The following is a 14,132-nucleotide window of genomic DNA, read 5'->3' on the forward strand; positions in this document are numbered from 1 at the left end:
GGCAAACATTTCCCCTGCGGTCCCAACAGGCAGCCTTATGGGGAGACAGCTGACACGAGTTGTTCCAGCAACTGAGTCACGTCGGAGGTGGCACGCAGGGTGGAGAGCTCCCACGGCAGGAGCCTCAGACAGCACGAGCCTGACTGCAGCGCTGCAGCAGCGCGAGGGCATCTGTACTCATTTGGCTGGGCAGGCTGTGCTCAGAGCAACAACAGTGGTTGTGCAACAGCACAGCAAACATTTCCAGCTGAAACTGCATCGCTTCTGTTCTAATTTGTGGGGAAAAGCCACAACATTTTGCTCAAAAGTGAGTCGACTGTCCTTAAATTGAGCCTGCCAGTAGCACGAAGGCTGGGATGCTGACGGCAGCACCCAGGGTGGCTGTCGTGGTCCCTGCACAACAGCTCGAGCTCAGCCCTGCCCTTGGGAGGAGGTGCAACATTCCCAGCTGGGGAACATCCTCGAGTGCTGCACAGAGCGTCATGGCAAAGCCTCAGGGGGCAATCAGGAAAATTGCCTGCACCTTCCCACATGAGGCACAGCACCTGCTGCTCCTTGGGTGTCTGCAGGTTCAGAGCCACCACGGCTGGGGCTGGGGCTGGTGATGAAAGGGATGACCCGTCAGCACCCAGCCTGCTGCAGGAGCCACGGTCCTGCATGGCACAGCATGGCACGGCAAGGCATGGCATGGTACTGCATGGCATGGCATGGCACAGCACGGCAGGGCACGGCACCGAATGGCATGGCAAGGCACAGCAAGACACAGCACAGCACAGCATGGCACGGCACAGCACGGCATGGCACAGCAAGACACAGCCCAGCACAGCGTGGCACAGCGCAGCCGCTGCACAGCCGCACTCTGCATGGCTTTTTTTTTCCCCAAGCAGCCTTCTGAGGAAACATCTGCTGTGCCCCCACCCTGCACCAGAGCCGAAGATCAAAATAAAGAACTTTTGTCTTTTTATTAAGCATTTTAGTAAACGTGACTATTACATTCATATTATATTTCCCTGTTTTGTACAAACACGTTTAAGTCAGCACTAAGAGGATTACGTTTATGGCGCACCAATCTCTGCTCAAATGGGCTGACTAAAGAAACTCTTGTTAAACAGTGTTTTCTCTAATGCCTGTTGCTTTTCTTCCTTGCCTTAGTGCTCAGACATCTATCCAGGCTCCCTAAATCCACCCTCCTCGTAAGCTTTCAGATCAAGACTCTTCCCCCTCCGCCCCCCTCCGGATCCTTTAATGCAGCTGAAGATGAACATTAGCGCTTGGTTCAACTGCACTGGAAAGGGAAAGGGCAGATTCATCAAAATCTTTATACCTCCATAGAAAAATGTAGCCTTTTGCCTTTCCTCGACTGAATGCCTTTTCTAGAGGGTATTCATTAGGGGTTCGGTCTGTTTTTGCAGACAGCTCCACAGATGTTGACATTTTTTTTCTTCGCTGGGTTAAGACGCCTTCTATAGGCTTTCATTCTTCATTTGTTACTTCTTTATTATCCAAGAGTGGGGGTTCTTTTTTTTTTTCCTTTTTTTTTTTTTTTTTCCTTTTTCCTTTCTTCCCGAGGAGTTGACTCGGCTCTCTGAAGAGAGCAGTGGTAGCCAGCCTCATTATTATCTCGGGCCCTTTTTCATCGCCCCGGCAGGCCGGCTGGGGCCGCGGGGCCATTGTGGCGGAGCAGCAGGTAGCTGTGGCACGGCAGGGTCAGCGCCGCGGCCGCCGCGGTGCCTTTGTGCGCCCGCCTCGTGCTGCCGGCCCCTGGGGACCGCGCTGGGAAAGGTCGGGAGCACGTCGCCGCGCCTACCTGGGCTGCTGAAGTGGCTGGTTGGAGAGGAATCGACGGATGGCCGGGAGGAAAAAATGCAAAAATGGATTTATAAATGAGGAAAAATAATAAAGGGCGGGGTGGGGGGCAGAGGCGATGGTGTGCTGGCAGGGCTGGCGGGCATGGTGGGTCCCAGTGGTGTCACCGTCGCCAGCAAAAAGCAAACTGGGCAGCGCTGCTGTGTGCCTGTGCCTGGCCACAAGGTGCTGGTCAGGGAGCCACGGGCTCAAGGCTGGTTCCTTCGGGCACCAAGCTGGCCAGTTTTGCATGGTGAGCTCTGCAAAGACAGCGATTTGGCTCAGCGTGGGGCTTGGTGCAATGAACACCATTCCTTGTGCCCCGCTGCCAAGACCAGCCACACCGTGCCTCTCTTGTCACCCTCACCTGCAAACCTGCACCAGCCAAACGCTCCATCCCCAGGGCCAGCAAGCACCCCAGTACGTACACCCCAGTCCCCAGAGGAAATGCACCGTGTATCTAGAGATATTTCCCCCAAAAAGACCTCGAGGAGGCACACAGGTATTGGCGAAGGCATCATAACCCAAGTGGCACTCCAGGCCCTGCCGTAAGGGAACCCGGAGGTAACAGCTCCAGCCTATTCACAGATGGGCTCATTGTGTCGCGGTGCCGCCGCAGGCCGTGCATTATCTGGAGGTAAAGAATGGCCCCGCTCAAAGAGCCTGCGGCCCTATTCCCACACCCCCCAGTGACCGGCCCCAGGCTGCCCGGACACACTCCCTCGGCAGGGCCGTGCAGAGGCCGCAGGGATCTTTATCCCACCACGCAGGAGAGCTCCAGCGTCCTGCTGGCAGAAATTTGTCTGCAAATTTCCCCTCATTGAAGGCAGCGAGGGCCCCACGGGACACAGGCTGAGAGGAGAACTTGATTAGGGCCGGGGCGGGCGGCGCGGGGAGACGGGGGCGGCTGGCAGGGAGCTGCTCCAGCCCCAGCAGCGTGGCTGCCAGTGAGAAGGGAATATTGATGGGACACTTAAACCCCCACCGTCGCGTTCAGCCCTGACCATTATGCTAAAAGCTCCTGGCACGTTCCCTTTCTGTCATCACTTCAGCAGGACGGCTCGCATTATCCTTGCGCATCGTCCCCAGGGATGTGGGAGCTCAGGCAGGTGCCTCCTCCTGACATCGCTCATGCTGGAGGAGATAAAAGCACGGTGAGACCTGGCCGGGCCTTGCTCCCTGGCACTGAGCACCCCGGGGTTGCACTGGATGCCTCCTGCCTCATTTAGGTGACCGGGGGCCTGGTGGCCCCAGCAGGATGCCCAGGACAGGGTCTGGCCCTGGCCACCAACACCTCAGGGCTCTCTCCTGGGGGCTGGACCCCACCTTGCAGGTGCCAGTCCCCTGCCCCTCGCAGCAAAACCCCAGCCCCAGTCAGGGGCAGCTTTCCTAAACACACCGAGCGATGGCATCCCTCTCTGTGCCTGCTCCTTCTCATCCCTGTTGGTTTGTCTCAGCCTTTGTCCCCCCGGCTCACACACACCCCATGGCATTAGCGATGCAGAGGTGCCCGGCCGCATGGCCCGCAGCTTTCGCATGAACACTGCGAGCGCTGGGGTTTATAACCCAGAAAATCCGGGCTCTAAAGGGCTCTCCCTCGCGGGGGAAGGAGGCGTTCCGCCCTGCCCAGGGCGACTTTTATGCCATTGTGCCTTTTCAGCATTGCATTAAGGCGGCCAAAGAAGGGGGATTTTTAATGGTTCCCCGGGAACAAAGCGGGAACATTCGGCCCAACTTCATTACAGAATCATCTGAAACGCTTGAGGAGCGTTTCCCACTAATTATCATAAATAGCCGAAAAAAATCTTTCACTCCAAAAGCAGGTTCCATCTGCCCCTCTGTGTTTTCTCACCTCCACTTCAAACGGCACGGCCGTGCCCCCGCACAAAGGGGAGACTCCATCTCCGCTCCCCTCTCACACGGGCGCTCTAAAGAAATACAAACAGGCAGCAGATTAACATAACTTGTTTGCACCTTAAACAAATAGGCAGCTTCCGCCCCTCCGGCTCTCCCACTGCCCCAAGGGAGGATGTGCCGGCCGGTTTGCCTCGCTCCCGCTCTCATGCCCAAACCCTGCACGGAGCGTGGGCTGGTCCCAGTGCTTGGGCATCCCCTCGCTGCCCCAGCAGCTCGGAGGGCAGCTCAGGCTCTGGCAGGGGTGCGAGGCCAAGGAGCCCGTGCTGGGGACACTGCACGTGCTGGGTGGGCGCACGGGGTGGGCACGTGGTGAGGGAGCCGCGGCCACCGCAGGGGCAGGCTCCCTGCACCAGCAGCAGTGGGACTTGCCCACGGGGACTGGGGTTATTTTGAAATTCCCCCCGTGCAGGTGTTTGTTGCCCCCTTCCTGCCAGCCACAAGAAAGGGCTGTCACACCAGGGGCCCCTTCCTGCCCCCTGGGGTCCCCATGTTTCCACCACGGGGACCGAGGCAGGTGGCAGGGGCAGGGCACTGCACCCGCAGTGATGGGATAAGGAGACTGCGGGGCCCACATCTCCTCTGCACGGAGCAGGAATGGGGCCAGCGATGGCTGTGGGGCCCCCAGGCCATGCTGGGGACCTGTGGGTCCAATGCTGCTCAGGGGCATGCAGGGTGTCCAGTCTCTGCTTCAAACTGCTCATTGCCTGAGGTTAGCAAGGAGCTTGGGCAGTCGCAGCAACGAGGAAGAGGTTTACAGGCCTGCCAGCAGCCTGCAGATGCTGCATGGGGATGCTCAGCACTTTTTTTCCAGTCGGAGAACCAGAGGAATCAAGTGCAAAGAGAACAGAAAGCAGGAGGAGAGCAAAGGGCGGTGCTGCCGCACTGTGCTGCTGCATTGTGCTAAAATGTTTTCTGGGTTCAGAAAAAAAATAAATAATAATAATTAATTGATGAAAAAATCATTGGGAGCTGCCCGGTGCAGTGGCTGTCCCACTGTGGGATGCCTGGGCTACCTGCAGCAGGGGACGTGTCAGGGGAAGCCTCTCCTTCCCCCGCAGCGAGGTGCAGCCCAGCAGCCACAAGCCCTGCAGGACGCGCTGGGCACGGTGCCCCCAGGGCTGGGCACTGCCACAGCCCTGTCATTGTCACAGCCTGGCCGGGAGCTACCGGGAGCTGCCTGCTGCCTGCGAGCCGGTGGGGCCAGCCCTGTATTTTCCTTGCAAATTGGAAATCAATCACAGCAGGAAATTCCCCCGCTGGGAAGCCCTGGCTGTATTTTACAGCACTCGGAGGTGTTCCAGGAAGGAAGGCAGGGCCCTGGCGGGGCGTTACGTGGCCGGGGAGCTGCAGGGATGCTGGCCATGGGGTGTGCAGCTCGGCAGGGCTGTGACCCTGCTGGACCCACGGACGCAGAGGACAGCTCTGCTCTGCAGAGAGGGAACCGGTGTGCCTGGAGCAAACACGTCCAGCCTGACCCCGGCTTTATTAATAACGAGTAATTAATAGGAGAGCAGACGTGCCTTATGTCTCTGAAGACCTTTTAAGATGTGATTATGTTGTGCTAATCTCGCCCCCAAGTACTTCCCTGTTTAGACTGCACCGGGCCATTAAATACCCACCAAACCAAAGGAGCCCCCCCCCCCAGTCCCACAGGAGGTGCTCGGGGTCTGCTCCCCGGCAGCCGGCCCCACTTTCAAACCCTCTAAATCAAGCACGAAGCCGAGCCCATATGGGCTGCCAGGAAAAACACTCCCTTCCCCTCACCTGCGTTTCATTACCCGCAGTGCCAGGCTCTGGGGCCGCTCGCCGCAGCCCGTGCAGATGTGCTGCCCCCGCTCACCTCCCCTATTTCACAGCCGTCATCGGGACCGTGCAGAGCAGCCCGTGACACTGCACAGGCTTAGCAGAGGTGTGTGTGCAGGTCCCCAGTGTGCAGCCACTTGCACGTACCCTAATGCAAAGCACCAGTCCCCCTCCTTCGCTCTTGCACTGTGTTGGTGAGAAGTGTCCGTTCCTTGCTGCCTGCTGCCTTCCAAGCCCACAGGGTCCGGCTCCTTGGGCTTGTGCTGGTGGCAGTGGCAGGAAAGGTGTTTCTGTGCCCGACAGGAGGTCACAGCCAGCCCCCAGGCCAGGTCTGCGAGGGGAAGGCTCGTTACATGGAGCAACACGCTGGTGAATGGCCCACATCAGGGACGGGTTCAGAGGCAGCCTCTCCATGTGAGCAAAGTGTCTGGCTGCACTCAGATGTCACATTTCCAGGGGACAGGGCAGGCAGCATCCTACAGAGGTTCTGGGGATGCAAGATTTAGAAATTGCATCTCTGTTTTGTCACCGGGTCGCAGCGTGCGACCTGCTCCCACCCCGGTCTCTGACCGCCGGCACCGCCTGGGGACCGCGCACAGGAGGCAGAAAATCCCCGCTGGAGGTGACAGCGAGGGCAGCCCTGGGGTGAAAACACTCCTCTGGCCAGCCTTCAGAGCGTGGCAGAGCCACAGGGAAGGCTTTAATATCAGCAGAAAGGAAGCCGAGACAGAGGGGACAGGAGGCAGGAGCGTTGCGGTGGCCGTAGCGGTGCCGGCACGTCCTGGGGGCTGGGAGGCAGCCGGGGCTGGGCACGGTGCCTCCACACCTCGGTGTGGTGGCCCACAGCCACTGCTCGCCCTTCTGCCCCCCGTGGCCCCGCGTGGCCGTGGGCAGGCTGTGGAAGCCACCGCCTGTGTCGGGATGCCACCTAGTGTCGCACGGCAGAAGGTCCCATCCAGCAGCGGCGTGGTGCAGGCTCCCCAGGCTCACAGCATCTCCGGGAGCCACCTGGGGGGCACCCCAAAACCACCCGGGTCCTGCGACACCCACCCCTGGGGGACGGCACCCCGCTGATACCTCTCCACAGCCCAGTGTGGGCGCACGGTGGCCATCACTCGGAGGCTCACCAGCCTCACCGGTGGCACGGGGGGACCATGGTCACGGGTGGCGTGGTGGAGGAGGAGTATGAGCTTCACCCCCATCAGCGTGGCCCCCACCTGCAGCGCCAGCACAGCCAGCCCCAGGGCGAGGGAGATGCGGCAGTGCCGCGGGCTGGGCCACAGGGAGAAGGTGCTGGGGTGGTGCCCACCAGGGGATGTGGGTGAGGAGGATGGCTGGGGGCTCGTGTGGCCTTGCAGGGTGGGTACAGGAGGTGCTGGCCTCGCCGTGGGTGCCAGAAGAGCCGGAGGCACTTGTCTGGTGGGAGCTGCCCATGGGGTGGTTGGCATTGGAGGGGTGGCAGGAGCCAGAGTGGACAGAGCAAGATCTGGGCTACTGGCCTCGGGAGGCTGTAGGGCAAGAGCTGCTGGAGTTGAGCAGAGGCTGGAGGCCTCCTGTGGCACAGCTGGTGATGGGGTGGGGATGGAGGTCTTGGGTAGCACAGCTGATGATGGGACAGTGATGGAGGTCTTAGGAAACACAGTTGGTGCTGGAGTGGTGATGGAGGCCTCAGGCAGCCCGGCTGGTGATGGGGTCATGATGGAGGTCCTGGGTAGCACAGTTGTTGGTGGGGCACTGCTGGACGTTTTGGGTAGCACAGTTGGTGATCGGGTGGTGATGGAGGCCTCAGGCATCCCAGCTGGTGATGAGGTCTTGATGGAGGTTTTGGGTAACATGGTTGGTGACAGGGTGTTGATGGAGGTCTCAGGAAGCACAGTGGGTGATGGGGTGGTGACAGAGGCTTCCCATGTCACAGCTATTGACGGGGTGATGATGGAGGCTTTAGACATCACGGCTGGTGATGGAGCAGTGCGGAAGGCCTCAGCTGGTACGGTTGGCAACATGGAGGAGGTGGCCGTAGGTAATGGCATGGCTGGCAGTGCCGTGACAGGAAAGGTCACCGATGGCAGCGGGGTCTGTGCTGCAGTGGGCGAGGCTCCGGGTGACAGCAAGGCTGATGTCCTTTGTGATGATGCGGAGGTGAATGGCAGAGATGGGGAGAAGGAAACTGAAGGAGGCAAAGTGGCTGGACAAATTAACTGGTCGTCCCTCAGGGATGCCACCGCCTGCCCTGCCAGGTGGGGTGGAGTCTTGCATGACACTTGGGCGGACAATTTTACCTTCTCGCTGTTCTCCTGGATCCAGCCGTGCAGGTAACAGAGGTTGCAGTCACACCTCCACGGGTTCCCGCTCAGATACACTGAGCTCAGCCTCTTCAGCGGGTCCAGGAGTCCTCGGGGGACACTCTTTAGCTGGTTCTTTCGAAGGTTGAGGGTTTTCAGATTTGGGAGAGGAGCAAAGACCTTGTCATCAAGAGCAGAGAGCTGGTTTGTGTCCAGCTGGAGGTCCGAGAGCTTGCTGAGCCCCGTGAAGACTCCTCTCGGCAGGGCTGACAGCTGGTTGTGGGACAAGATGAGTTTGCCCAGAGACGTGAGGTTGACAAAGATGCCATCTGGAAGTGTGACCAAGCTGTTCCTGCCCAAGTCCAGCTCCCACAGGTGTGGCATGCTGTCAAAAAGGCAGCAGGGGAGCTCCGTAATGTTATTTGAACCCAGAGTCAGCAGCTTCAGCTTGTTTAATCCAAAAAAGCCCTGGGGTGGGAGAACCCCGATGAGGTTGTTGTCCAAGAGGAGTTTCTCCAGGTGGGCCAGGCTCCTCAGAAGTGTGGGTGGCAGCGTCCTGAGCCTGTTCCTCTGGAGGCTGAGCTCCAGCAGCCCCTGCTGGGCATCCAGCAGCCCCTCCGGGAGGTCCTGCAACTCGTTCTCGTACAGCCGCAGGACTTGCAGGTGGGGGAGTTTGCTGAAGACATCTCCAGGCAGAGCCGTGATCTTGTTCCTAGCCAGGTCCAAGAAAGTTAGATTGGCAAGGGAATCAAAGATACCTTCTGGAAGAGACGAGATGGCGTTGATGTGCAGGGAGAGCTCCCCCAGGTGCTCCAGCCCTTCAAAGAGCCCTTTGGGGATGTGGCTGATGTGGCTGTCCCTCAGCTCCAGTCTCTGCAAGCTTGGGAGGTTCTGGAAAGTGCCCGTGGCCAATTCTTCTAGTGAGGCACCAGAGATCTCCAAATCCCTCAGTTTCTCCAAACCATCAAAGGCTCCAGGTTCAACCGCCTTGATCTTATTGCCAATAAACAAAATCTTGGTCAGGCTGGGCATGTACCTGAAGGCACCTTTCCTTACAGCAGTAACGCTGGTTTGCACAAAGACCATCTCAGAAATGAAGGGCTTTGCGATCTTGGGGATCTCTTTGACATCGTTTTTTGTCCCTCTGTAGACCTCCTGGTAGTCCTTGGGCATTTCATACGGATCTGCACTCGGGGTTTGGTCTTGGCATTTATGGGGGTGGAAGAAGAGGAAGAAAATGAAAAGGAAATGCTGGTACATCGTCCTGAAAAAGGGTTTCAGAAGTCAGATTTGAAGAACAATAAGACCTGCATCCACAGCTCTCAGAACCATCCTATTCCTGTTTGGGCTGTGGGCTCAGATGTGTCCTGATGAAGCTGCTGCCCCATAGTGCTGCCCCTTAAAGCTGCCCCATAGTGCTGCCCCTTAGTGCCCAGCAGGGCCAGGACTCAGCAGGGCCACAGCTCGCTCACACATCACCAGCACCAACCAGCAACCTGCTTGCTGGCAGCAAACCTGAGATGAGACACGGTCCCAGCAGCCAGCAGACCCGATGACCTTGTTTACACAGCATTTGCCAAAAAAAAAAAAAAAAAAAAAGCCTGTGGAGCAGCTGGCATCCCCACAGAATGTAACTTTGGAAAATCTCTCATTTCTGTACCTTTAAAAAAGGAGCCAAGCCCCAGCACAGCTGTGAAGCTCCAGTCCCTCTCCATGAAGCAGGACACATCCTCCCTCACCTGTCACGATGGCACGAAGCTCACGGGAGGGCTGCCCCAGGTCCCCAGGAGCAGAGCCCTGAAGCAATGAAGCCTGGTGCACCCTCTGCCTTCCTCCTCCCCCTGCCTCGCTGCAAATCCCTGGATTTGCTCTGGCCACCCAGCTCAGACAGCTCCATGGAGCACACTGTGCTGGGTGGGCTCCCTCTTGGTGCTTCTCTCAGTTCCGAAGGGTTACCTAAAATGTTACTTTAAATGCCTCCCTTTCAGGACCCCTGCTAATCACATTATATTTTGGCATTAGTTATGCAGCTTTGTCAGATAGAAATGGTTGGCTTGTAAGCAGCAACCAAGTTTAGGACCAGGCTCACTAAAAGACTTGGAGATGTCCGCAGATTTCCTGTTTAAAACCCAGCATTTAGGGCCCTGACCGGCAGCTCGGAGCTGAGCTCACTGGCTCACATCCACCAGCAGCAAATAAAAGAAAGAGCCATGGGCTGCTTCTCAGGCATCCATCAAAACTAACCACGGCAAAAGCTACAGCCAGGAGGCTAAGTTTGCTTTGAAAAGACCTAGACATTTTCTGAAAAGTGTCGAGAGGTCAGCAAAGCCAGGAGGCTGCAAGCTGTTGGGTTTGGACAGAAAGGGAGCCCCCATGGGGGGCTCACCCTGCACACCCTGGCTGTGATGTCCCTGCCTGTCCCTCTCCCCAGCAGCAAGGACACAGACCAGCAGCTCCCCAGAACCACCCTCCTGGCACACTTTGAAGCATTTCGCACCACCGACTTGCCTGAGCGCTTGGGAACGCGTCCAGCCGCTGGAGCGCCGCACCGTGCTGTGCCAGGCAGGGGACGAGGAGTCCCATCACCTGGGGAGCTTTATCCACAGCCCAGGCGCGGGGCTTGGCTTTGCAGGGCTGCTGGAGGAGATAAGCACACAGCACAGAGCCATGGGGAGCAGTCCCACGCGCCCCAGGAGAGGACGCAGGCGCTCCCAGGTGTTATCTGCTGGCACCACGCGGCTGCTCACATCCAGGGAAGCCCGAAGATCTTCAGGCCAGCCTGTTTTTCCTTTTTCAAGAAGAGGCTTACATGGCTGAAAGGTGCTGCTGTGAAGCCGCTTGCTCAAGCTGATAATGGTGATGACTTCTGTGGCCCTGCTGGACAGACACACAGCCCCGTCCTGGCAGCTGGCCGTGGGGCTCACCTCTGCTGGGCACTAGCCGGGGACCCTGCTGAGCACACTGTGCTGATGGGGCAAGCTGGGAGAACACAAAACTCCCCTCTGGTGCCTCCTCTCCCTCTGGGTAGTGGTGGGGAAGGAGCTGGCAGCGGTGGAGCTGAGTTGGAGGGGAGAGGCAGCAAAGCAGCGCGCCCCCGAGGGGCACCCCAGGCGCCCCGTGGCTGCGGGCAGGCCGGGCAGGACGGCTCGGGGGAGGGCGGCCGGGCTCTGGCAGGGCCCCCCCGGCTCTCCCCGGCCCGGGACACCCCCAGCCCCGCCGGCCACCAGATGGAGCAGCAGCACCGCGCAGCACAGCCCCGGCTGCAGCGCCGTCGGGGAGAAGGGTTCAGCTGGCTGGGCGCGCACCCACGCGTGTGCACACACACGCAAAGTCACACACACACACTCACAGTCACACACACACACACACACTTACTCCGTTAGGGCAGGGCAGGATGCTTCCCTTAGGCACCCATCTCCGCGAGGTGCCGAGCCCTGAGGGCAGCACCCAGCGAGCAGCACCCCAGGGACCTGCACCCCTCACAGCCTGGCCCAGGGCCTCCAGCCACAGCCCTGCGGGATCACAGCCCCCTTCCCATGCAAGACAGACGGCGTCTTCCCCCTCTGCACCTCGGGAACAGGCTGCACAGGAATGATACATACACTTTAATAATATTTGAAACACACAGGAACGCACGGCTGGGTGAAGGGGCACCACGAGTCCAGCACAGAGCACGGTGACGGTGACCATGGCAGGGACATCAATGCAGGACACGGGGCATCGTTTCTCAGGCTGGTTTCGGTGTGGCCGCTGCACCAGCAGGATGACCACGAGGAGCAACAGCACATGCCCGAGTCCTAGGGTGTAGCAGGGAGCCCGGGTGGGGTGGTCACCTCCGGGCCCTGCGCCATGACGAGGACGCTGACCTGCAGCGTGCCGCAGGGGGAGCGCAGCACCCAGGCACCCCGGTACTCAGTCCCTGGCCCCGCTGCAAGGCCGGGAGGAGGAGGAGGAAGGCGAAGGCTGAGCTGCTGGCAGCTCGTGGCATTGCAGGACACTTGAAGGGTGCCCTCGGGGTTGCTGTAGGTGCACTGCCCTGGTGCATCCTCCCCGGGCACCGCGTCCCGGCCCTCATCTTTGGCACACGCCAGCTGCCTGTGGGTCACCTCCAGCAGGGGCTGGCCCTTGAGGGTGGCCGGGGTGGCGCAGAAAGCTTGCACGTGGAGGAGGGGGTCAGAAAAGACCTGGAGCCAGCCCAGGAGGTAGGCGAGGCGGCAGTCGCACGCCCAGGGGTTGTCCTCCAGCCCCACGCGCACCAGCTCCTCGTTGGCATCGAAGAAGCCCGCGGGCAGGCGGGGCAGGCGGTTGTGCTCCAGCCCCAGCGTGGCCAGGCTGGGCAGCCCGTCCAGCAGCCCCGGCGGCAGGCTGGAGAGGTTGTTGTGGCCGAGCTGCAGCGTTGTCAGCTCCACCAACCCCTGGAAAGCCTCGGCGGGGAGGCGAGCCAGGGCGTTGTGCGAGAGCACCAGGCTCTGCGCCACCGAGAGGTTGGCAAAGACGCCCGAGGGCAGCGCCTGCAGCTGGTTGCGGGCCAGCGAGAGGTGCAGGAGGCCCGGGGTGCCCTGGAAGAGGGTGGCGGGCAGGGAGGCCAGCTGGTTGCCCTCCAGGCTGAGGAAGGTGAGGTTGGAGAGGCCGGCGAAGGTGTCGGGGCGCAGGCTGCCCAGGGCGTTGTGCTGCAGCTGCAGCCGCCGCAGCGCACCCAGCCCCGCGAAGGCCCCAGCGGGCAGCTCGGCCAGCTGGTTGCCATCGAGGTGGAGCTCACCCAGCCGGGAAAGTGTCCCGAAAGCACCGGGTGGGAGCTGTGCCAGCATGTTGTCGCTCAGCTTCAGGATGCGGAGGGCAGCCAGTGGGGCCAGCAGCCCGTCAGGCAGCTCGGTCAGCACGTTCTGCGAGAGGTCCAGGGCCTGCAGGCGGCGGAGCGGGTGGAAGATGGCAGGGGGCAGCTCATCAATCTTGTTCCCCCGCAGGCGCAGGTCCTGCAGGTGGCAGGCGGAGGCGAAAAGCCCCGGCTGCAGGGAGTGGATGGCGTTGGAGCTCAGGGAGAGCGTGGTGAGGCTGGGCAGCCCCGCCAGCAGCCCCGGGCTGACGGCCGGCAGCGGGTTGCCCGAGATCTCCAGCTCGGCCAGGCTGGGAAGCCCCCAAAAGGCGCCCGCCTCCAGCTCCTCGATGTGGTTGTTGAGGAAGACCAGCTTGGTGAGCGTGGTGCTGGAGCCCAGCGCCCTGCTCCCGATGCTGCTCAGGGCCGTCTCCACGAAGAAGAGCTGGGTGGCGTTCCCCGGCAGGCCCGCCGGGATCTCCCTCATCCTCTCCTCCGAGCAGAAGACCTTGGAGGTGTCGTAGCACTGGCAGGGCGGGGGGCAGGGAGGGGGCAGCCCCCCCACCAGCAGGGACCCCAGCCCCAGCACCACGTAGACCATCACCCTGCGCTGGAGGAGGAAACCAGCATCAGCTGCTGAAACCAGCATCAACCAGGCTCACCTGCGCTCAGCCACGCACCAAGGGGGCTCTGCAGGTTGTGGGTTTATATTTTACTGGTTGTATTTTTATACAACCGGTTGTTATTTTATAATTGCCCATTGAAAACGTCCTTCTGGCAGGAACGTTTCAGAGCCAGAGCTTCTGCTAAAGGAGGGGGGGTTCGTGGACAAGTAGGGGCTGAGCAGAAACACCCAGACCACCACCAGCTCCCCCGTGCCTGGGACGCGTGCTGCTGCTGCCCGGTGACAGGGGACAGTGCCCGTCCTGCTGTGACACCCACCGGGGACATCCTGTGCCAGGGGGTGTGTTGGACTTAGAGCCGTGCCCTGGAGCACCGTCGGGCATGGCCTCTCCTTCTCGCCACCTGACTTGTTTCCAGCACTTCCCACCCACCCCAGGCCCCCAACAAACCCGTCCCAAACCCCCTGAGCCTTGCCACTTACCGTGAGCAGCATCGTGGGGACCACCACCATGGGGACTGCCGAGCCCACAGCGAGGAGCGAGCCCCGCCGAAAAGGGAAGATGTTTTGTGGGGCGGATGTGGAGGCAGCTGACAGAGCGTTCCTGCTGGGGCGGAGCTGCCCCTTTCTGCTTATCGGCAACAACAACCCGTGTCCTTGGAGCGCTTCAAAAAACAGCCCGGCCCAGGGGACAGGAGGTGAACGCACGCAGGGCACGGGCTGGTGGCCACGAGTGTGTCCTGGCAGGGAAGTGGGGCCGTGGCCCTGGACGTGCCCCATGGCTGTGCCAAGGCCCTGCTGCCATCGGTGGCACTGGTCCCACACCAAGCTGAGCGTGTCAGCTTGCTGC

General features: G+C 60.3%; 2 protein-coding genes across 2 annotated transcripts; both read right to left on the reverse strand.

The window, feature by feature from the left end:
- Positions 1-925: 925 nt before the first annotated feature.
- LOC137861391 (platelet glycoprotein V-like) lies at positions 926-9,254 on the reverse strand. Its single transcript, XM_068692760.1, has 2 exons — positions 5,713-9,254; positions 926-4,674 (listed from the first exon to the last, which is right to left on the reverse strand). The coding sequence occupies exon 1, from the start codon at positions 9,105-9,107 to the stop codon at positions 6,552-6,554; it is 2,556 nt and encodes an 851-aa protein (XP_068548861.1). The 5' UTR covers positions 9,108-9,254; the 3' UTR covers positions 926-4,674; positions 5,713-6,551.
- A 2,183-nt stretch (positions 9,255-11,437) lies between these two features.
- CPN2 (carboxypeptidase N subunit 2) lies at positions 11,438-14,116 on the reverse strand. Its single transcript, XM_068692761.1, has 2 exons — positions 13,766-14,116; positions 11,438-13,270 (listed from the first exon to the last, which is right to left on the reverse strand). The coding sequence occupies exons 1-2, from the start codon at positions 14,060-14,062 to the stop codon at positions 11,645-11,647; spliced, it is 1,923 nt and encodes a 640-aa protein (XP_068548862.1). The 5' UTR covers positions 14,063-14,116; the 3' UTR covers positions 11,438-11,644.
- Positions 14,117-14,132: the final 16 nt, after the last annotated feature.

The sequence above is a fragment of the Anas acuta genome, chromosome 9 (genome assembly GCF_963932015.1).
Source record: "Anas acuta chromosome 9, bAnaAcu1.1, whole genome shotgun sequence".
Taxonomy (NCBI): domain Eukaryota; kingdom Metazoa; phylum Chordata; class Aves; order Anseriformes; family Anatidae; genus Anas; species Anas acuta.

Coding starts and splice junctions, on each gene's coding strand:
- LOC137861391 (XM_068692760.1), bottom strand. CDS start 9,107: ATGTACCAGCATTTCCTTTTCATTTTCTTCCTCTTCTTCCACCCCCAT.
- CPN2 (XM_068692761.1), bottom strand. CDS start 14,062: ATGGGGCACGTCCAGGGCCACGGCCCCACTTCCCTGCCAGGACACACT. Junction 13,271..13,765: donor TCCCCACGATGCTGCTCACG/GTAAGTGGCAAG, acceptor TTCCTCCTCCAG/CGCAGGGTGATGGTCTACGT.